The following is a 21,208-nucleotide window of genomic DNA, read 5'->3' as shown; positions in this document are numbered from 1 at the left end:
ATTCTTTCCGTGTAGCCAGCTGACTTCCGGTGGTGGCATACAAAAATATAACAGTCGAATACACCTCCACCCTCGGGTGACATATCACATTACAGACTAAAAATTTGCACATTGCGCAGCAAATCAAACGCATAAGCACGGCTTAGCAGCAGCGTGCACTGTGCAATATTGGCTGAGCGATTTGCCGGATACTGACTGCATATCTTGGATGGTGTGAGTGTTGGGTTCCTCCACGGTTAACAGTTTTTCAATTTTGTGATTGTGGATTTGGATTAAAATCGCTCCTGCAAAATGGTTAATACGAAAGGATATCGCCGCGGAACGCGGTATATGTTTTCGCGAGGATTCCGCAACCATGGTCCCGAAAAGCTGTCTACGTATATGAAGGTGTTCAAAATCGGAGAATTCGTGGACGTCAAAGTAAGCGAGAAGTCTTTGGTCCCCATTTGGTGAACGAAGTGTAGCGGTGTCTTTTCTGTTCTACAGGGCAACGGTGCTATCCAGAAGGGCATGCCTTTCAAATTTTATCACGGGAAAACGGGACGTGTGTTCAACGTCACAAAGCGCGCTGTTGGAGTGATCGTTAATAAACGCGTCAGGTATGTGATAATTGAGCTCGAGTAGCCCTGTTGTGTCTATGGGCTCCAGATGGTTTTGTACAGGGATTTGGGTGCCGAGGTTTTATTGAGGTTCTTCAGCTTTTCATATTCAGAACTGATTTTGATTTTTGTGCTTCTGTGGCGGCCTACTTTTTTGCATTTTCATGCCGTTCGCAGTCTTGTTGCGCAGGTTGTATGAAAAGAGGTTTGAACGAAGTTGTTATTTTCCTTGAACTGTAGTATTGCGATTTTTTGACGAATCTGGCGACCAGAACTATTAATTTTGGAGTTTGCTCGAGCACAGAAATAAGGATTATTGTAATAAGTACTATATTATATAGTTCCAGTTGAAGTATAATTCTGGTTCGATTAAAGTTTAAGAAACAGTAACTGATTCGCAAGCATCGCAACCGGAGTTTCCGATATTTGATCCATTGGTGCGAGCGGCTTGAGTAGAATCTCTCACAAAGTACTAAAATGGTTGGAATTTTACCGTAGAACCCGTATAATTCCCAAAAAGATCAATGTCCGAATCGAGCACGTCCACCACTCCAAATGCCGACAGGATTTTGTCGCTCGCGTCAAGGACAACGATCAGAGAAGGAAGGAAGCCCGAGCCAGCAACAAGATCGTGGAGTTGAAGCGACGACCAGTGGAACCCCGAAAACGACACGTGGTCAAGACCACCAAGAATGAACCGGAATTCTTATCGCCTCTTCCATATGAATTTGTTGCATAAAATTTCATTGGAACACTTCGATTGATCTTTGAAGTTGATGCTATCGCGGTCATTTTCAATAAATCTTATTCTGAAATATAAAACCGAAGTGTGCTGGGACATTTTTTGGTACTTCATTGTTCAACTCGTTATCGTAAATTAGTTTGTTTCACACGCCATTAATTTTACGAAATCTCTCTAGCCAGTAGCCACCCCTTTTCACCCCCGTGTTTTATCATTCGCAATAATGCAATCGCTGCCGTAGGCGCATTACCGGTTAGCGGGTCGATGTCTGGATGCAGATTCATCATTCATTCATTTTTGGTGCAGTCAGGCGAAGAAACAGCAAAGCCACTTGCAATTTGCAGCATTCCAGCACGAGAATGGACATGCACCCGTGAACCGTGATGGATTAATAATATCACTCATTAATATCATTTTCACTTTTTATAGTTTTTTGCGCTAGGCCGTTTGAAAGTGAAACACTGCGCCTTTGGTTTGCGTGCGCAGTGACGCACCAAACTATAGTAAACAGTTTTCATGCCCAATGTTAGAATGTTAGAAGTTCTGTTTGCGAGTTTGTACAGTAACTGGGAACTGACACCGACCCCTTTGGTCACTTAGGCCGATCGGTCAACTACAGTATTATCAAAATATTTTCAGACCATTTAGCGTCGGGACAGCACAACGTAATTCTATTAATTACAGGTTAATAATTTAATTGCAGCTAATGATCGAGTTACTCTTCGGCAAATTGGCTACTTACTCTTGTCCTCAGCTCTCAGAAAATTGCTAACCGAGAAAATTATACGACTTAACGAATGATTTAATTAAAATTATAGTTAAGGTCCTTCATTTATAACACTACTAAAAAATCAATCAAACATAATTAACGCGGTACACGTATTGATGTCCGGTGCGATATCCAAAGAGGTTACGCCGCGATATCGCGAGTAATTGTTCCGAAAATTGCGTAGGGATCCCGGCACGGGCGCAAGGAACCATTTTCTGGATTACTCAGTTTTATTTCCAATTGTGATTGATTATACTTACCGCAATGTAACATAATGCGGGTCTTAACTTGTCGCATGTATTTTAATATCCAAAATAACAGAAAAGTGCCCAGTTTTGTTTTTGCTGCGGGTCAGCTTTTTACACATCAGCATCCTTTACACTCGTACCCTTTATGCCCCTTACGAACCTATTTGTATATTATATACTGCATATGAACGTCTTTTTGTTTTCGAGAAAGAATAATTGATTAGTTTTTTAAAACATGTTTTTACAATAAACGTACAATAGGCACTGACAGACGTTATAGCAAAATCGTGCTAATTAGGATTCGCAAATCGCAGTATGCAGGTTTACTGGCATATGAATATGTATGCAGAGAGATTTGCAAAAAGCACGCGACAACAACCAGACACCGTACGTACGAAACCAGTTTGTTACGAATAATATGTGTAACAATATGACGAAGATTCGGAGATCAGCGAGGTACTGTAACTTCCAGGTAAGAGTAACATATGGAAATGCTAGCGCATATCGTAATAGAATTGCCATATTTTCAGCTTTGACTAGCAAATAACCAGAAACGCTACAAGAGCTTATACAATACCGCTATATGCGGACCCGGAAGCTTACGGCAGTCGCATGCGCATGCAGTACTTCTACATCAGTCGCTTAACGATACGACAGTGAAGACACCGATACTTTTTTTATATTTTTTAGCTGGAGTATAATCGTCACAATGTGCGGTTGTATCGCTTTCAAAGATAAATTCCGCTAGTGAATTCTTCGACATTTCTTACACCATGGATGAAGTTGCAGTAGAAAACGAACAATCACCGGGAAGAAATCTGCAGTTTCACAGCGAGCGTCCGTCTCAAGATCGATCAGGATGTATTTATAATAAACCGGCACTGCGACAATGCCTGAGCAGTGGAACCGATTCAGCCATTGTTATACCGGATGACGGCAACAACAGTGACAATGCTTCCCATAATTCGCGTTCGGCATCCCGCATCGCCGATATGGAGCCGATTTATAATCGGAGTCGCGCGGACAGTAACGCCAACCGAACGGCAACATCGCGCCAATCGATCCCGTATTCGGATAGGGACATTCAAGCCCGCCGACAAATGACCTTTCCCGTTGTCGACCAGCATTTCGATGATGCCCGCTCGCTACCGGAACGAATGCCACCGTCAACCGACATCCATTTGGAACATCTAAACGACCGCATGGTTGCCGGTTTTCAACATACCGGCCATGGGCCGACCATCGTGGAGACAGTAAATCCCTGCCTTTCGCGCCCGCCATCCGCTTTTCTCACGGGCCGATCACATTTAACCTCTTCTCACACGTTCCCCATTATAACTCAACCTCATGCTAATCCCATTCACGGACGCTGTTCCTCGTTACATGGTCCACACGAGCATCCGCGGAATTTTGCGGAACACGAGCCGGGATTTCACCTGGCAGTATCATCGCGCAATCACCCGGGGTGTTCGTCGGTGTGCGCGCCGGATCAACGCTCGCTACCCTATGGGGATCCGTATTCGCCGTATTACGTTCACTCCGGAAGCGACAATCTATCATGCGCATCGTCTCAGTACTGCTTCAGTCCGAATTATCCAATTCTGCGCCGGGCGCTGGATGCCGAACAACCAGTCGTCCCGGAAAGGTCACGAGTGTTTCATACCGACAGTCTGTCCACCAACAACACATCCGCGAACTATGGGAGATCTCACGAAAACCTCTTAAGGAAAACATACTCCTTGGAGAAAGCGGAGAACAGCGACGATGCCTTGCGGGCGAAAAAGGAAGAAAGTAGCCGAACCTTCCGGTAGGCGATGGCATTTGAATTATTGTGCATGTCAATATTACAGTTAATCGCCTTCGTACATGCTATTGGTATTACATGCGCTCATACTTTGTACGTTTAGTAGTAATATACAAATAAGCTAATTTTCTCTTAAATGGTATTAATATTTCAAGAATATTCATCGTGCTTCTTATCTTTGCTTTACTGCAGTGCATTTTGTTCTTTACAGTAATGGTAACAACGAATTACAGAAAAGCTAAAAACAGATTCGTGTAAGAGTACTTCGTTTGATCCGTGGAGCCGCAGTGTGTCGAACAGCAGCAATTTTTTATCGGTTATTGTTACATAGTTAATATAATTGCTAATAAAAGTAATTATTGGTATTTTTGAATGAAAAACCGTACCAAGGCACGGTTAATTCCGCATCTGGTATGCAAGGGTATTTGGATCTGTGGATATGAGCGTACAAATGTCAAGCAAAGTAAAGTTTTTGACCTTCACTCAATACTAACATGATACGCCGTTAGTTCGGCTGTTTGACACTGACCGGAGCAGCGGCATAATTACATCCGTAATTTATGCCCACATATTTGCAGATCGCTAATTTTCTGGGCACTTTACATGGTAATAATTTAAACAATTTGTTTTTTGGTTGCAGACGCTTAATTACCAAGACGCTTAGCAGTGTATATGCCATATTCGTCATTGTCCTGGGAGCGATACTGTATGTAAACGATGTGCTTGGGACTGTCGGACACAGTTATGTCGAGGTAAGATGACACGATTAGGATAGCATTACAGAGTCAAAGGCTACCTGCCACTTTTCATATTTCTCGTGCCAAGTAGCCGCCCGTATAACACTATCACAAAGGCCCGTTCGAACCAGAACAAAGCCGGTTTATGGGCTCCTATGTCCAGTGTGTTGTTGCTGCACAACAATGCGCTGGGTTTCAGGTTTCGAGTAACCGTCACAATGTAACAAGTCAACATTTCCATGTCGATTTCACAGCTCGTCCACTAACCCTTGAAATAAATAAATTGTCAAAAATAGCCAGTACTCAAAGATCAATTGTTTCTTGCATAAGCTACTGGTTTCGCGTACTGCTAACACCATTTTCACAATGCAGATAACGTAATCCATATGTTTAGCCAGCACTTCACAGCGACTCGGTGAAATTCCGGGTAGAGAATAACAGATTTGTTTCATTTAAAAAATAGGTTTTCCCGAAGAGAGTATTACAGAGTTGGCTAATCTTACGCGTCGGCACGCACGAACAAAATTCTTAACATAATCACACTTTTTCGAAATCATTTCACACTGTGCAGCATTATGGAACATACGGTACTTGTACATGGGTACACAAGTCGGTTGCGGTACGCAGATCCCTGAATATGCGAAGTGACAAATAGTCTCATAAGTTACAAAACTTTTTTTTTATTTTTAGGTGTTTCAAGTCTATCTGTTTATGATAGCAATTACCTTTTATATGTTTATTCACATCGATATTCGCCGCTACCTGAAGCACGAAAGAGTGGACGAGACGAGTTGTGCTGTTAACAACTCCTCGCGATCGCATGGCGTTCTGGGTAATCGATTACCACTAATGCCCAGCCGCCATTTAGGACTGGATGGTCATGACTCTAAAAATAATAAATCTCTTAAACCTCAACTGCGAAAAAAGAAAGAACCATATGAATTCAAAACGGGAAGGCACGCCGGAAGTCTCTACTTAAAGCTTGGAGCAGTAGGTAAGCATTTGGTCTCCGTCTATTTACTGGCACTTTTAATTGCTTCCGCACTTCGGTATATGTGTAGTAAAACTGTCATACATGATTATAATGATTATAATTACTGAAACGCTTATCTGTTAGCGGTTGCAACCACGTTTTCAAAATATTTGTTCAGAAACAACATTTCTACTACTCGTACTGTACTTACAACTGCATCTTTTTCAGCGTTTTGCTTTGGAAGCATGATCCACGATGGCCTAGTCTTCAGCAAACGACTTGATCTGGTGGTCACTCAGCTCTACTCATCGTGCATGAACATTATTGATCTCTTTACACCGGCCCTCAACCTAGTTTTCTCCTTCTATCAGTTGTATTTTATTTTTAAGCATTCTAATGTAAGTTGGCAATTTTGGCACTTTACTTCATTACTAGGAACTCTGAAACGCATCAACATCTAATATTTATTCATAATCTTGATAGATTGTGATAAACCGGTACCAGGAAGTGGCACGATTAGGAGTAATGCATTCCATTGCCGTTAATTTATGTGTTTGGTTTCGGACACTGGTCGACGAAACCATCGACGAGTTTTCCCGTAAATGGAGTGGAGAGGGATTTGAAAACAAGGATGCGGCCAGCCGGATACCGGATGCGTTGAAACTTATGGCGGAAGATGCAGCATGGCATGCACCGGCATCAGTTTCCGGTTCCGCTGGCTCCGGTACAAGAGCAGGTATGAAGATTACAATAAAAAATTTTATATTGTATTCAGATGTGCGATGCGTTTATACGAACACCAGCCTTAAAGGTGCCATAGCATAAATTACACTTCGCTTCACAATATTTCTTACGAAGTTTACAGCTTTACCCATAGGCCTTAATTAATTATAATATTTAACGATAAGTACATGATGTACATCTATATCTGTACAGATACTGTATTTCAACAACATATTAATTATTTTTATCGGGGCTTTTAGTTTGCAAATTTTTAAACGGCCATTTTCTTTGAAAAGTTATCTGCAAAAAAATTCACCTTTCATTATAATAACTAATCGGCATATCACCGTAATTTGACATTAATTTTTGTTTGCAGCACACACTGTCGATACAAATCACACCAGCGCTGCTTTAGCGGCTTGTATGCCAGAAACTGTCCTGGCAAACATAGCTCAGGAAGCCGCTCCATACTTATATCCCTTCACAATCGAATACACACTGATTGCCGCCGCCGTGTGGTACATGATATGGAGCAATATAGGAAACAACGATTCCCACTCGGATAATTCACCTGAAGTGCCCAGTAAAACTTCAACAACTTCTGAAATTTCGCCACACGAAGGAAATGCTTCGTACATTTCTAATCGTCCAGATGGCCAGCGCCGTGACGATCATTCTGAGCACAGCATCCGATCGTCACTGTACATGATCCATGTCGATTGCCGGTCTACTAATCGTGGCCTGTTCCCGGGAATTCTAGTACTGGTTGGCACAGTCATCAGCATAATAATTTTTTTCGTCACGATTTCCGCCGAAGAATATGCTGCAACGGCTCTGATTATCAATAATGTGTCGGAATTAAGTCTTTTCGGGTTGACATCAGTTGTCACAATCGCCGCATTCAGGCAAACATCCCGGTTGGATTTGAACCATTCAGCTATGAAACATACCTTGGATGATTTCCTTCTTTTCGTTGCGCTGCCGTGCTTTTTTATTTTCAGCTTCTTTAGTATTATTGCCGGCATTGCGGCATGTAATTATCTCTCCATCGTCGTGAATACATCCTCGATGCTGCAAGTGATACTGCAGACAACGTTCATCTTTGATGGACTGCGACGCTGCTCAAATAATCCCGAATTACAGCGTAAAAAGCCTGGTCGCGAAATGATCACTTTCCTCATTGTGTGCAACGTAGCCATGTGGACGTTCAGTACATTTGAGATCAAACGATCGGAAACGAATCCCAGTCAGATGCTGTTTTACGGCGAGTTTGAATGGAGTATCATATCGCATCTGTCCGTTCCGCTGACCATTTTTTACCGCTTCCACTCATCCGTCTGCTTGGTGGATATTTGGAGATCGGCATATCAGCCAGCAGAAAGTCATTAGCCAGCCTGACACCTACTGACTATACGATTGACATAAAGGTCAACAAAAAGAACTTCCTGTCTTCGAGCGGAGCGCGAAACGTTGACCAAATGCCACTACCATTCCATTTTTGTAGAATGCCTTATTTTTAACTGCACATCGGTTTGCGATCGTGCTAAATATTTTATGTTTGACAATAATAATAATACGGAAAGCGTCGATGTTTTGTAATTTTAATATCTAAATTTTGCGTAAATTAAAACACAAAATCAGGCAAGGTTTTCCCGTAAAATATGTAGTTACCTTTTTGCTTATAATTAAATCACTACGAGTACTAGATTTGCCTTTACACCCGCTACTTATTAACACTACTCTGCAGATTCGAAATAAGTTCAGCTGGAGTAAGAAGCCAAATAAGGAAGAAAAAAATATGGCACTGTTCACTACAAGTGTGCTTTTACACTGGGAAATGATACCTACCTAGCTACCTAGTCGAAGCGGCGGAAGCGCCTAAAAAATTAAAATCGGTTAAGTAACACACAAATCCAGCTCAATTTCTAGTAATGTAAATTTTTATTAGGATCATAAAAACCATAACGTTTTACAACTTTTACGAAAATGACATGGCTTGACATGCTGCTACCCTATTATTCTATTGTAAACACTCCTTAAGGGATCTGGCCCGGTACATAGCACCAAATTCGTGTACATACACGGGAATATTCGCTTTCGCGCACTTCCAATCACTTTTTTGGGTTGCTTTTTGACAATGTGTAGACAAATGATTTGTATACATAGGCGTGAAATCCGTTTTCGCGCGCAACATCCGGTTGCGGAGTTATGAGGGTAACAAAATTCCAAAAAGTTTAAATGCATTCCGGTGTACCAAAAGTCTCATTATGCCCGATCCCAAGGCATGATTTCGTAGGCTCGCCTAGCGAGCACAAATGGATACAGATTTCGAGCACTCAGCGGATCGCTCGAAATCATGCCTGGGATCGGGCATATGAGATTTTGGTACACCTGGAATGACATTTAAACTTTGGAATTTTGTTACCTCATAACCCGCAACCGGATGTTGCGAAAACTTCAATTTAAATGCACATAACCATGAAGATCGTTCTTACACGGATCCAGACTTCCACGATTTTTTTCGAATTTTAAAATGAATTTTAAAATTTTGAAATTCACTTTAAAATTTGAAAATCATGCTAGAACAGTGGATCGGTGTAAGGACGATCTTCATGGTTATGTGCATTTACGTGCAAAATTTGAAAGGGATCGGTCCATAATGAGACTTTTGGTACACCTGAATGCATTTAAACTTTTTGGAATTTTCTAACAGCCATAACTCCCGAACCGGATGTTGCGCGCAAAAACGGATTTCACGCCTATGTATACAATCTTTTGGCTACAAAATACCATAAAGCAATGCAAAAACGTGTTTGGTAGTGCGCGACAGCGAAAGTTCCCGTGTATGTACACGAATTTGGTGCTATGTACCGCGGGCCAAATCCCTTAATATTACTACCTGTGATTCTGCACAACAGTCGGTTTCACAACACGTGGATAGCTGACATGCCGTACTTGTTGGTTTTATCGTATAGCCAGTATATGGAAGGTACGAGTAGTCTTTCAGGCTGTAGTTTTCGTCCTTTCTGAACGGTTCCAAACGTTTAATAACAAATTTTGTCCTCAAAAACTGTGATGCCAAATGTCGTCCAAATGGAATAAAGTGCGTCTTTAGTGGTTTTTACAATACAGTAATTTTTTAAGTTACCTTCTTTCTCAATTTTTATCGGTAAATTTAACAAAGAATAGAAGTATCTAACCTGAAGACGGGCGACCAGGGCTTCTTGTTTGCTGTTTTTGTTATTCGTCTCTTCTGGCTTGGTGGTTTTTCTTTTTTCTTCCGAGACTATAGATTTGGGAGTTTGAAGTGGTTTATTTATCTGAAGTATGGCAGCCAAGAAATCTTTTAATGTTAACGGGATGGAACTGGAATTCGAGGAACCGCAGCTCCAGTTTGACGATGATGAACTGCAACTACAAGAGGCAGTCTTGGATGAGTACGGTACGATTGATTATGGAATTGATTGGGTGTAAAGGATTGATTATGGAATTTGGAAATCTCTTAAATTTGGTTGTTTCCTTCGTTTATCGAAAACAGCTGTGCCAGTAATTTTTTTCCATTTGGTAATGATTTGAACTGTAGATAATTTTGTAGTTCGTACTTGTTTTCAAGCTTTGTCATACTTTCGATATTCAGTTATCCGTACATAAATTAATAATTAAAATAATTTGTTGCTGTCACACCTTATAGCTGATTTCCACGAGCTGGACGATTCCGAGCCGTCTGTGTCAGCCGTGCAGTTCGATGAGGATTTCGAAGAAGAGCTCGGAGCACCCGTCGCCGACTTCAGTGTGCTGACGAAATTTGGTGACATTCCGAAATTGGGTATTGTGGATGTGTCCGGTGATGATAAATTTGGCCGGAAAATTATTAGCATCAGCGCATGCAAATTGCCGTCTAACAAATCATACGATCATCATTTACTTCTCGAGTATGTATGGAACAGTAATATCTATCTTCGGAAAAGTAGATGAAAGTGTTTTTAAAAATCTGTAGGCCGAATGGTTATTGGCTACCTGTTGACTATACATGTTCGATGGACTTTTTATAATTATTTAATGGAAAAAACGCATATTCCATAGTGAGCACTTCATTCGTAGCATGAGAACTTAAATTAAACGCCACCGATCATGGGCTAGGTTTTTCGGGCTATGTTTCCTACGTAGAGGATGATTAAATGGGTTCATTCGTACATGGATCCTAGGAAAACTGCTGATGCCGTGCGCGGATCGTATGAGCCAGAATATTTTTCTTGAAAGGCTACTTTGTTTTCAGATACATTTGCCACATGCTCGATCGCTACGTCCAAAGTGATTATGTGCTTGTTTATTTTCACTACGGGCTGAACAGTGAGAATAAACTGCCGGTTGGCTGGTTAATTCAGGCATATAAATTGCTGGACCGGAAGTGAGTATCTGTCGCATTTGCGCTCTGTGCTTGGAAGATAAAACTTTGAATTCTAATCTTAAACTTTTTTTCAGTTAAACCAGTCACATGGGTTTTACTTGCAGATATAAGAAGAACCTGAAAAATCTCTATCTGGTCCATCCGACGAATTTTATTAAAATTATGTACTCCTGCATGAAAGTGTTTATAAGGTGAGTTTGCTGAGACACTTCGGCATTACATTGTGTACCGGCTTAATTCGGAGAGCGTTGATTTTGATTTAAGTGACTGATCCAAAGTTTGCCGCAGCGTAAGCCATTGTTTTACGATACTTCGGAAAAATGTGATATTTCGGACTGCATTTGGCATGCAGATAAGATAGAAGTAGTCTGTAATGTTTTGATTTTCTGGTCTTTGCGATCTACTCATAGTATGCAAAGGCATATTAGCAAGCTGCAGGATAATTCGGTTTAAGGCTTGCTACGGAATATGGTGGATGTCGTAATGTTATCGATTTTGTAAGCGCTGATTGGTTGGTTTTGGCAGCTACAAATTCGGTCGGAAGATGATCTACGTGCAGACTCTGGATGAGTTGAAGCAGTATCTGGATATTTCACAGATCAATATTCCCGAGCCTGTCCTTAGGTAGGCGTGTTAAGCCGTATCCCGCAAAGGAGTATAATATGAAGGAGTCTTGCAGTTAGGCTCTGTCACTCCGCTGCCGCAGCATGTGCAGCGGATCATCGGGCCTCTACTCTTCCCATGTGATTATAGTTTCGATTGCTGCTTTTGTAGGCATGATGAGACTGTACGAAAAACCATTAAGCAAAGTTCGTCTATGCCGCGATTACCAAATGTCGCGACTTTACCAACTCAACAGTTCGGTGTTTCGCTGAGTTTGTAAGTGCATTTTGATGTGTGGTTCGAAATAAAGGAATAGTAGTGTTCTTGTTGGTGTTTTGCAGCATTAAGGAGCACAGCGGTTGCGTGATCCCGCCGATTGTCACGTCGTTGATTGAGTATCTGAAGTTGAGTGGTGAGTTATGTTGTGTTAATTGGAATTATGGTTGTTTGTATTGTGAATTGTTAGCAGTTTTAGTTGTTTTATCGCTGTTTACTTGTGTGTTTTTTAGCTTCGTGCATTTTTTCTCTTAATTGCTTTTTCCCTCATGCATGGTGATGATTTAATTTTGACATTTTTTTTCATTTTTTTGTCAGGGATGGAAGTGGAACATGTCTTTCGGCGTTCTGCAAGTATTGTGGCTGTAAAAGACGTCCAGGCAACTGTGAACCGGGGTGATGACGTGGATTTCAGTGCCCTCTGCGATGTCCACCTGGCAGCCGTTTTGTTGAAAGCTTTCCTCCGTGAACTACCTGAACCGCTATTGACATATTCGCTGTATGATAAGGTTTTAGGAATTCAAGGTGCGTGTCCTAAACAGGAAGGCATTATGGTAACTAATTATCTGATTAGCTTCTTGAGTTGTAGGCATTGCCGCAGCTGGCCGGGCCGACGTGGTGAAGTTAATATTGAACGATCAGTTGCCTGACGATAATTACGCTGTTCTGCGGTATATCATGGAATTTTTGCATCAAGTGTCGCTGCGGTCGGAAACTAATCACATGACGGCTTCCAATCTAGCCATTGTATTCGGCCCCAATCTTATATGGCCCAAAGATGAACAGGTCTCCTTGGCGTCACTGGCGCCGATCAATACCTTTACTCAAGTGCTGATTGAAAACGCACCCAATGTTTTTAGTTCGGCAGCTTGATGCATGTATTCCCAATGTGTTTATGGCTCACATACAGTTTTGCAGTCGCCATTTGTACATACATGATTTTTCTTTTCTGTCATTCTTTTGTGCGCTGCAGTACCAGAGCAGCATCCACTAGCCGGTGTAGAATGTGCGGTGCGGGACAGCTTGCCAGTTGCAACTTTATTCGAAAGATCTCTTAACTGTTCAACCTGATACAGTACATTCTGTTGTACGACGATAAACGATTGTTATATCAGTTCTATACACCTTTGCGTTTTATATAATTGTCGATATGTTTTTACTGGATTTAAATGTTTGTTTAAAAAGTTGGTTTTGCTGTCTTGTGATGGGTTGGAATCACTCTGCGTCTGAAAATAAATGAAAACACCACCAGCAAAGCATAATCTCCGTGCTCAAAGTAGATTGCTTAGAAGTTTTTAGGTCATCCAAGTATTACGGAAAAGCACAGGTCATTGCTGCTGTTGCAGTTTGTTTTTAAATCTTCTGAAGAATTTAAGTTCGAGAACCTGATGCAACAGACGAATATATACAATTGTACAGTACGTAAATGTTATGCCGACAATTCAGATTTGTTCAGCTGTTATTTATGGACAACAATAACTTTTCGTGTTATAATTTCACCGACAGAAGGAAGGCAGGAATTTCATTTGGGTAGTTCCCTATTTCCATAATTAAAGATGGGAACTTTGGCTTTGTCTAAGAACCTTCGTCCGGTAAACTACAAAATTTAATAAGGATATCACCGTAATGTGACCGTATATATTTTTTAATGCCAGCATGACGGCCATGACCACTGCACTACCCTGTATACACTACTGTTTGTACATACAATGCCAGGTCACACGTAGCAGTCCGCAAAGGCGGCTGAGGATAGTGCTTTTTCTGTTTTCCGAAGGACGTAGCGCTGCATACGTCCACGGGATATATAATATATATGTATATATATACCTGTAGGTATGGATCCATGTCGAGTCATATTGTAACTTGTAAGTTTGTAACACAGGACAGACAGAACGTTTACTGACAATAGAGAGAAATTTACTGTAAACTCAAGAGAGACAGAAATGCTGTAACTCAGGATGGGCAGAGATGCAGAGGCAGAGGTGGAGCATGTATGTGAACAGTGAAAGAACGCACTGAATGTCATCGTCAGTTGATCCAAAGTTTCAAGCACTAGTTTTTCGTTTACCTTTCCATAAAACTTCCTAACCAACATCTCAGAAGATAGAAAGAAAAATTTGACGCTTTTTGATCTCTGATAAGTGTTTTTGTGGGGAACCAAGAAAGTTATGCTTGTTTTGGTTTCTCGTAGACATTGCATAGGGTGCAAGCAACGCCTCCATCGGACGGACCTATGCTAAGTCTACGAGAAACCACAACAAAACTAACTTTCTTGGTTCTCCATAAAAACCTACTTTCAAAATATCAAAAAATTCTAAAATTTTATTCTCTATTCTGAAACATTAACTGGGAAGGTTTGTTAAAGTGACAACGAAAAACTGATGCTGCAAGTTTTGGAGATAGTGGCAGTCGGAATCAGGTACTCGTACCCAAAGTCGAGACTAATACACGTATGCGCGTACGCGAGGTGGTTGCACTTGCCGCAGACTATTTCGCTAAAATAGCCGTCCAGCTTGCACTCAGGCAATCTTCCCAGTAAACAACTCCACAACAGAAGTTTTTTGCAGTTATTATGTAATAAAACTCGTCCTTCGGAACAGTCCCCACGGGGGGACGCCCCGCTAGGGTTTTTCATATGTGCTTTCATAGTCACATAGTGCAGTGTTATTATATATATTATATATATACTAGTGGTGGTTGTTAACCACATTCTTGCACCGAGCGCGAGCGCTGTTTTCCGGTAAATGTTCACATTCATGTTGGAGTGCAGCATATGTGTTATTCGAACTCATAACCCACAATTCATTCTAAAAATCTAACTGAAAGCATCTTTATTGAAACTAACAATCACATTTTGTGGCACTCTGCCTCAGAGCAAGCATGCTCTTGATCAGGTCGAACAATAAAAAAATACGGCTTAGGTTTATCGACAACATTCAGCGCTGCGTATTCTTCCCAATGGGCTTCGAATTTTACCATATTACACAACCCAGTCACATTTTTGACAGCACGTTTCAATTCAAAATTAATTTTGTTATCGGCTACCACCTTCTTTTTCTCAAGTTCACTGATCTTTGCCTTAATTGCGTTGAGATACTGAAGCTTTCGTTGCAATTTAAATTCAATTGTGGTTGAAGTGGACAGGTCCGCACGGCTTGAAGTAAGGCTCCGGCCAACGGACGTTCTAGCATACGGGAGGAGATCCTCAAACTTGTCAAGATAGCGGGTTCCTTTTTCACGCAAGCGTTTTTCTTCTTTCTCTTGAAGTGTCAACAAAAACTTGAAGCTCTCGGTATCTTTGTACAAATTCACAAGACAGCGGATCCATTCTTTAGACCATTCTTTCGTCTGTTGTACGTCGTCGACGGCAGTTGTTGGTGATTCCGTCAAAAAAGAAAGAGCAGAGAGGAACTTCCCCGGGTTAACTTGATACTGGCGACGCAATATAACAAAAAAAAACTGTTTACCATCCATCAGTTGTGCATATTGCAAAACTGCTGTAAAAGTACGACACTAACGACAGTCCGGTATACACGAACCACGGTAAATTTCCAGAAATCACATACAACGGAGCTTCACGAAAGGCCAATACAACAGGTCTCGAGTTTGAAGTTAGTCAATGTCTAAACTTAGAAAGGCATTTTAATCGGGGGGTTCTTCTCACCTGTCAAAAAAGTAGCACCTTATCCCAACCGGCCGACATAGTCAGAAGATCCGGACGAGTGGCAAACGGCGACCACAGTTCTGATGGCAGTCGAGGTTGCAAGATGTAGCTGGCGTACTCCACCGTATAATACTACGATCGCGAGATCTGCAGACTATCTGGGGATTGCCAGGATGCATGTACATTTCGTAAGTCATTCGAAAAAGATTTCGTTGGGAATAAAAGTAAATGGTTTTTATTGAAATTCTCACCAACAAGATTTCGCAATGCAAATTACAAAATCAAAAACCATGAAAATTTAAATTCAGAATTAATAACGAGCCTAACGGCACCAAGAATTATTGCGCGCTTCCAGTACCATTAAAAGCGATGTAAATCACATCCTTGTAACAGCACGTTTGCTCGGCAATACCACTCCAATGGACGTGAGAACTTGTGGAATTGGAAAAGCGTGACCCACGCTCTTCGTGGGCGACAGACAAAATTTTTCCCCTTGACGAAGGCTTAATTGCAGCACCTCGCGCTTCGCGCTCGGTGCAAACAATGCTAACTTCGCCGTTTTTTTTTGCTCCCTTTTCCTCCAACACCGTTCGGCGCTGAATTTCGCTCGATAGCTTAAAAAACGGCTAAAGTCCTGTAGTTTGTCCCTACAACTTTAGTTTTTCGATCTTCTCTTTCTTCGAATTACGAAACACGACTACAACGAATTTTGCTGATTGGCTAATCCTAACTCCGCCGTTTCTTTTTCTCCCTTTTCCTCCAACACTGTCCGGCGCAAAATTTCATTCGATAGCTTAAAAAACGGCTAAAATCCTGTAGTTTGTCCCTACAACTTTAGTTTTTCGATCTTCTTTTCCTTCGAATTACGAAACATGGCCAAAACGAATTTCGCTGATTGGCTCATCAGAAAGTATTTATTAGTGGATAATGTGGATTGGCGGAAATGCGTATATTTTCGAACGGAAACTGCTGACACAGCGTGGCAAACTGGGACATAAAAACTGCGGTACATCAGTAATCAGTAAAATTTAATACTCCTGTTTGTCGAAATTTCGTAATTGGCAGAGCGATAATGCAGTATGATTTCTTTGGCGGAAAAAGGAAAGGAACCAGTATAGCGCAAATAACTGTACGGCAACGGATTACGTATAAACTACTAGGGAAGTGCACCGCTTTTTGCTAGCACTATTAGACCGAAGCGAAGCCGGAAACAGAGTTTTGCACAAAAATGCTTAGGTTATTTGATATGTGGTTTTATATGCAGCAGCCATCAAAATAAAACAACAAAAAATTGCAAGCGCTGGCACTCTACTGATTAATCGAAGAGTGGTGTTTCGGTGCTCTTCCATTTCTCCAAGAAGTCATTTCAGCACATGTAACAAATTTCATTATGCGGACATTCACTCGCAGCATAAGGCTGGACTTTCGTTATACTGTTGTTGCTTATATGATTCCGTAAAGGCGTAAACTAGATAATAGTTCTATCGATAATTTTATTAACTAATTCTTTTAGCAGAAATGTTTTTCCTTTAATACAAAACAAAGCTCTGTACTCAGTATTGAAAACAAAAAAGTAATACTTAGAATTAATAAGGAATAATATATCTACTATTAGAAATAAACAAACTATAATAATAATGAATAATAATACTGATAATAATGAAAATCAGTATTTATAATAATTGCCTCGAAAACCGATTGCTCAGTTAGCACGCGTGATCACCAAATGCAAAATACATGTCAAATTAAAAACATTTTAGCAAGTGGACGCACTTACTTATTGTTTCGGACGGAAATTTCGGCATTCTGATGGCTTTTTAAAATAAAGTCAGTTCGGCAAGAGAAAGTTTAGCATGCGGACCGAGCAGCAATAACTCGTGTTTCAAACGGGAATTTCGGCATTCTACGAGTAGTGGTTTTGTAAAATAAAATCAATTCGGCAAGGGAAATTGTAGCATGCGGACACAGCAGCACAGAATTTTGGCCGGTTGAACAGAGTTAAGGATTTTCGCCGGCTAGAAAAAGGGGGAGGGGTTTTCGACGGTAAGCACGGGGCGGGGATTTTCGCCGGTTAGACAGAGGTAGGGATTTTCGCCGGTCAAGCACAGGGGCAGGGATTTTCGCCGGTTAGACAGATGGGTAGAGGTTTTCCCCGGTAAAACAGAGGGGTAGGGGTTTTTGCCGGTAAGACACAAGGGTAAGGATTTTCGCCGGATAGACAGAGGGGTAGGAATTTCCGCCGGTTAGACAAAGGGACAGGGATTTTCGCCGGTTAGACAGAGGGGTAGGAGTTTTCGCCGGTCGGAGACATGGGTAAGGATTTTCGCCGGATAGACAGAGGGGTATGAATTTCCGCCGGTTAGACAAAGGGACAGAGATTTTCGACGGTTAGACAGAGGGGTAGGAGTTTTCGCCGGTCAGACACAAGAGTAAGGATTTTCGCCGGTCAAACAAAGGGGCAAGGATTTTCGCCGATTAGACTGAGAGGTGGTAGTTCATCATATTACCGTAAAGTTTGCTAATTAATAATTCTATAATCATTATTGACAATTATAATAATAAACCAATAATCCAAATTCATTTCTACATTTTCCCGACCGAGGCCGGAGGCCGAGGTTGGGCTTGTAAATGCAATTATCTTGTAAATTACTAGATATTTTATTTTTGAAGTTTTGAGCCTTCTGACTTTTGTGAGCTAACGCTGATTTAAACTTTTTTCCTTGGCTGTTTCTCCGCCACATAAATTTTCCATCACAGAACCACATTAGTTTACATAGACGTGGCAGAGTACATTAGTGAAAGCTTTTTGGCACAGTGGTGAGAACAAGAAATTATTATGGAATTATCGATGTGCTTAAGTTGGTTCAGTGCTTGCGTTATCGCCGTATCCATACTCACTCCTTACTCATCCGCGCTCGAAAATGATCGTGAAAATCCCACCTCACAAGCAGAGGAATTGTATACAATAGAAGGGAAATTGGTATATGTTAAATCCCAGGATACGAAATCCGTGGACAGTTTAAGAACCAAAATTGCTGCAGATGGATCAGAATATTACGGCTTTCTGAGGTAAGTCATTCCTTTTTTATCAGTTTCCGAAGCATTGCGCAATAAAACGCTCCGTGTGTACCATTTAGCGAGGATCGAGAGTCCTTTATTATTTCCGGAGTGCCTCCGGGATCATATCTGATTGAAGTGTATCATCCCGAATGTATTTTCGAAAGCGCTCGAGTGGATATCTCGTCGAAAGGCAAATTTCGGGCTCGTCGACCCGATATTCTTGACGGAAGTGCAGCGGCCCAGAATCAACTACCTTATCCCTTGAAGCTGAAATTGCTGCGTCGAGCATCTTATTTTCAAGCGAAAGAGGCATGGCGCCTGACGGATATGCTCATGAATCCGATGGTCAGTGATAATTACAGAATCTAAAAATAGCGATTTAGCTTGCAAAATTTCATGTTTTGGCTGTCCATTAAAATAGTGTTACCGTACCGTACTTATATTTTTTGTGTTATTTACAGGTGCTCATGATGATATTGCCTTTGGTGGTATTGATGGTGATACCAAAAATGTTGTCGACGGTGGATCCAGAAGCAACCAAGGCAAGTTTATTCTCCTGCTTGAAAAATTAACGACAAAGACAAAGTCACAAACCCATGACTTCCTGAATACGTGCCATTTAATTGAACTGGGATAAGTTTGCTGTTTTACTTCAGTTTCAGCTCTCAATAAACGCTAGAGCAGTTTAATTAACATTTCTCTTTATTTTAGGAGCTGCAGTCCAGCATGGCTATGGCCAGCCAACCTCCAGATATGTCTCAGTTGATGGCAAATTTCTTCGGCGGAGCTCCGGCGAAACCAGCACCAGCAACTCGAAAAACCGAGAAAAGGGAAAAAAGAAGAGAGTAGTATGCAGCATTTTCCTCTCCGCGTTGTACAGAGATTGTATTCTTCTTTAGCTATTTGATTTACATCCGTGTCTCTGGATTGTTTTCAAAATTTTCTCCTGTTTACGATTGACTGTTTGGCTGAGAGCTTAAGTTTTGTTTTTAATAATTTATCCTAGTCATATTTTCTGCCATATTCTGCATGTTTCATGTTGGTGTAATAATTTGTAAAAAATGCGATACAGTACGCATTAAAAGAACAGGCGAGTGACCAGAATTCGTTTTTTTGCGTTTTTTTCTAACAGGCCATCCAGAAAAGCTCCAGAACATCCGATAGTCAACATGAAAACAGTAATCGAAATCTATTCCTCGTTATCAACATTATTCGTCTGCAAACCTGCAAACAAAAGTTTGTTCAGCTTTCATTTTCATTTGCTTTCAACCACCTTTTAGCCATGCCTATCTGCGAATTACCTTTAAATTCCTCGACGGGAACCCATGTAACAAGGGTGTACAGTTTATGGGGAGAATCCTCATCTTCATTTCGACGGCGGGAAAGTCTGACACGGACGCGAAAAGGGACGCCTCTGAAAAATAAAAATAACGCACTGAAAACCATTGTATCAGTTTTGTAAATCGTATCACACGTACAGTCGTGAGCCGTACTAAATTTGAATAATATTTCCGATCGGACACATTTAAGTTACAAAAACCAGTGCCTAACTCTAAATTATTTCAGCAGTAAAATAATGAAATTATAAAAACGTAATGACACTAGATAGTGCGACGAAAAATTCGGACTGACTTCATTTAATAAACGAACTGGCGAACGGCTTATTTAGGATATTCCAATAATTCTGTTTTAAATAAAACTTCCTGGATGTTAAACAGTAAAACATTTACCAATGTTATACCAATGCTGGTTTTTTTCCCCAATACTATATTTTAATTCAATCAAACAGAAAAACCAACTATTCAGTTACTACTGAACCTGAAAACAAATTTACAGCCATTACATGATTTGAGCTGAGACTGTAAAATAGTAGAAGTTAAGCACTGGGCAGTCGGTGATAATTACCACGACAAATCTTAAAATCGGCTCTGAAATATATGTACAGTATGTTCTGAGTTATTGTAAGTGCCAGAACTCACCTTATTCCTTTCGACCAGACGAACTTGTTTAATTTGGTGTCAACGCGTACGTCCTCTGTTCCCATCTGAACTTTCGCAAACCTCCGAATTTCCTTGATTGCGCGAGGTGCTCGCTTTTTGAATCCTCTATAAATCACGATAACTACCGTCAGCATCGAAGAACCAGACGGACCGGGAAAAACACGTTCTCAGTCTCGGTCGGTACTACGAAACTTACACGCCATGGAGCCGCTTGTGAAGATGAATGGTGTACTCCCGAGTGACAACCTCGTTAGTCGCTCCCTTCTTACGACGGCCTTCTCGTTTGCGATTCATGATGACAATCCAAAATAACTCACGACACCCAAACTATATTCTTCGGAGATCTCCAAAGAACGAAATAGAAAATCTTTTGCGATTACGGCAAATGTGGAATCGTAGCGCCGTCTAGTTGGGCCGTAAAAAGTCACTGGGTGAATAAAAACGAAGATATCGAGTGGTACGATAAGCCGGGCCAGGAGAAGCTCCCTAACAGTTAACGCTACGTTAAAATGGAATAGACGGCTTGCCATGGTGCAATAGAGCGCGCCAATGCGCCGAAGCAACTCCACTGGCTGCCTTCACTCGAAAAAAGATTTGCCTAA

The 21,208-nt window shown here is 41.2% G+C and overlaps 5 protein-coding genes and 1 long non-coding RNA gene across 8 annotated transcripts; 4 read left to right on the top strand and 2 right to left on the bottom strand.

Annotated features, from left to right (window-relative positions):
• The first annotated feature begins 187 nt into the window (after window positions 1-187).
• On the top strand, window positions 188-1,421 carry LOC129584942 (60S ribosomal protein L21-like). The gene is made up of 3 exons (XM_055477384.1): window positions 188-420; window positions 487-599; window positions 1,098-1,421. Exons 1-3 carry the CDS (start codon window positions 292-294, stop codon window positions 1,336-1,338), a joined length of 483 nt encoding a protein of 160 aa, XP_055333359.1. The 5' UTR covers window positions 188-291; the 3' UTR covers window positions 1,339-1,421.
• A 1,497-nt stretch (window positions 1,422-2,918) lies between these two features.
• Window positions 2,919-8,242, top strand: LOC129584928 (proton channel OtopLc-like). Its single transcript, XM_055477361.1, has 6 exons — window positions 2,919-4,165; window positions 4,803-4,914; window positions 5,590-5,893; window positions 6,101-6,270; window positions 6,356-6,608; window positions 6,972-8,242. The coding sequence occupies exons 1-6, from the start codon at window positions 3,132-3,134 to the stop codon at window positions 7,982-7,984; spliced, it is 2,886 nt and encodes a 961-aa protein (XP_055333336.1). The 5' UTR covers window positions 2,919-3,131; the 3' UTR covers window positions 7,985-8,242.
• Window positions 6,856-8,838, bottom strand: LOC129584943 (uncharacterized). Of its 3 annotated transcripts, XR_008689949.1 has the most exons (4): window positions 8,677-8,838; window positions 8,444-8,473; window positions 7,232-8,003; window positions 6,856-7,166 (listed from the first exon to the last, which is right to left on the bottom strand). It is a non-coding gene; the product is annotated as an uncharacterized LOC129584943 (long non-coding RNA). The 3 variants fall into 3 exon arrangements; XR_008689947.1 differs by having other exon boundaries at window positions 6,856-8,003; XR_008689948.1 differs by having other exon boundaries at window positions 6,856-7,996.
• Window positions 8,839-9,590: 752 nt separating this feature from the next.
• Window positions 9,591-13,130, top strand: LOC129584936 (rho GTPase-activating protein 8-like). The gene is made up of 9 exons (XM_055477373.1): window positions 9,591-10,037; window positions 10,287-10,527; window positions 10,872-11,003; window positions 11,108-11,194; window positions 11,529-11,627; window positions 11,778-11,882; window positions 11,948-12,018; window positions 12,201-12,407; window positions 12,472-13,130. The coding sequence occupies exons 1-9, from the start codon at window positions 9,923-9,925 to the stop codon at window positions 12,753-12,755; spliced, it is 1,341 nt and encodes a 446-aa protein (XP_055333348.1). The 5' UTR covers window positions 9,591-9,922; the 3' UTR covers window positions 12,756-13,130.
• A 5,057-nt stretch (window positions 13,131-18,187) lies between these two features.
• On the top strand, window positions 18,188-19,704 carry LOC129584905 (ER membrane protein complex subunit 7 homolog). Its single transcript, XM_055477325.1, has 4 exons — window positions 18,188-18,615; window positions 18,684-18,951; window positions 19,068-19,148; window positions 19,318-19,704. The coding sequence occupies exons 1-4, from the start codon at window positions 18,383-18,385 to the stop codon at window positions 19,453-19,455; spliced, it is 720 nt and encodes a 239-aa protein (XP_055333300.1). The 5' UTR covers window positions 18,188-18,382; the 3' UTR covers window positions 19,456-19,704.
• Window positions 19,702-21,008, bottom strand: LOC129584906 (60S ribosomal protein L31-like). Its single transcript, XM_055477326.1, has 4 exons — window positions 20,803-21,008; window positions 20,586-20,711; window positions 19,908-20,020; window positions 19,702-19,830 (listed from the first exon to the last, which is right to left on the bottom strand). The coding sequence occupies exons 1-4, from the start codon at window positions 20,898-20,900 to the stop codon at window positions 19,796-19,798; spliced, it is 372 nt and encodes a 123-aa protein (XP_055333301.1). The 5' UTR covers window positions 20,901-21,008; the 3' UTR covers window positions 19,702-19,795.
• Between the last annotated feature and the right edge of the window lie 200 nt (window positions 21,009-21,208).

Source organism: Paramacrobiotus metropolitanus, unplaced genomic scaffold, assembly GCF_019649055.1.
Source record: "Paramacrobiotus metropolitanus isolate TYO unplaced genomic scaffold, Prichtersi_v1.0 Parri_scaffold0000015, whole genome shotgun sequence".
NCBI classification, from domain to species: domain Eukaryota; kingdom Metazoa; phylum Tardigrada; class Eutardigrada; order Parachela; family Macrobiotidae; genus Paramacrobiotus; species Paramacrobiotus metropolitanus.
This window is presented reverse-complemented; position numbering and strand designations above follow the sequence as displayed.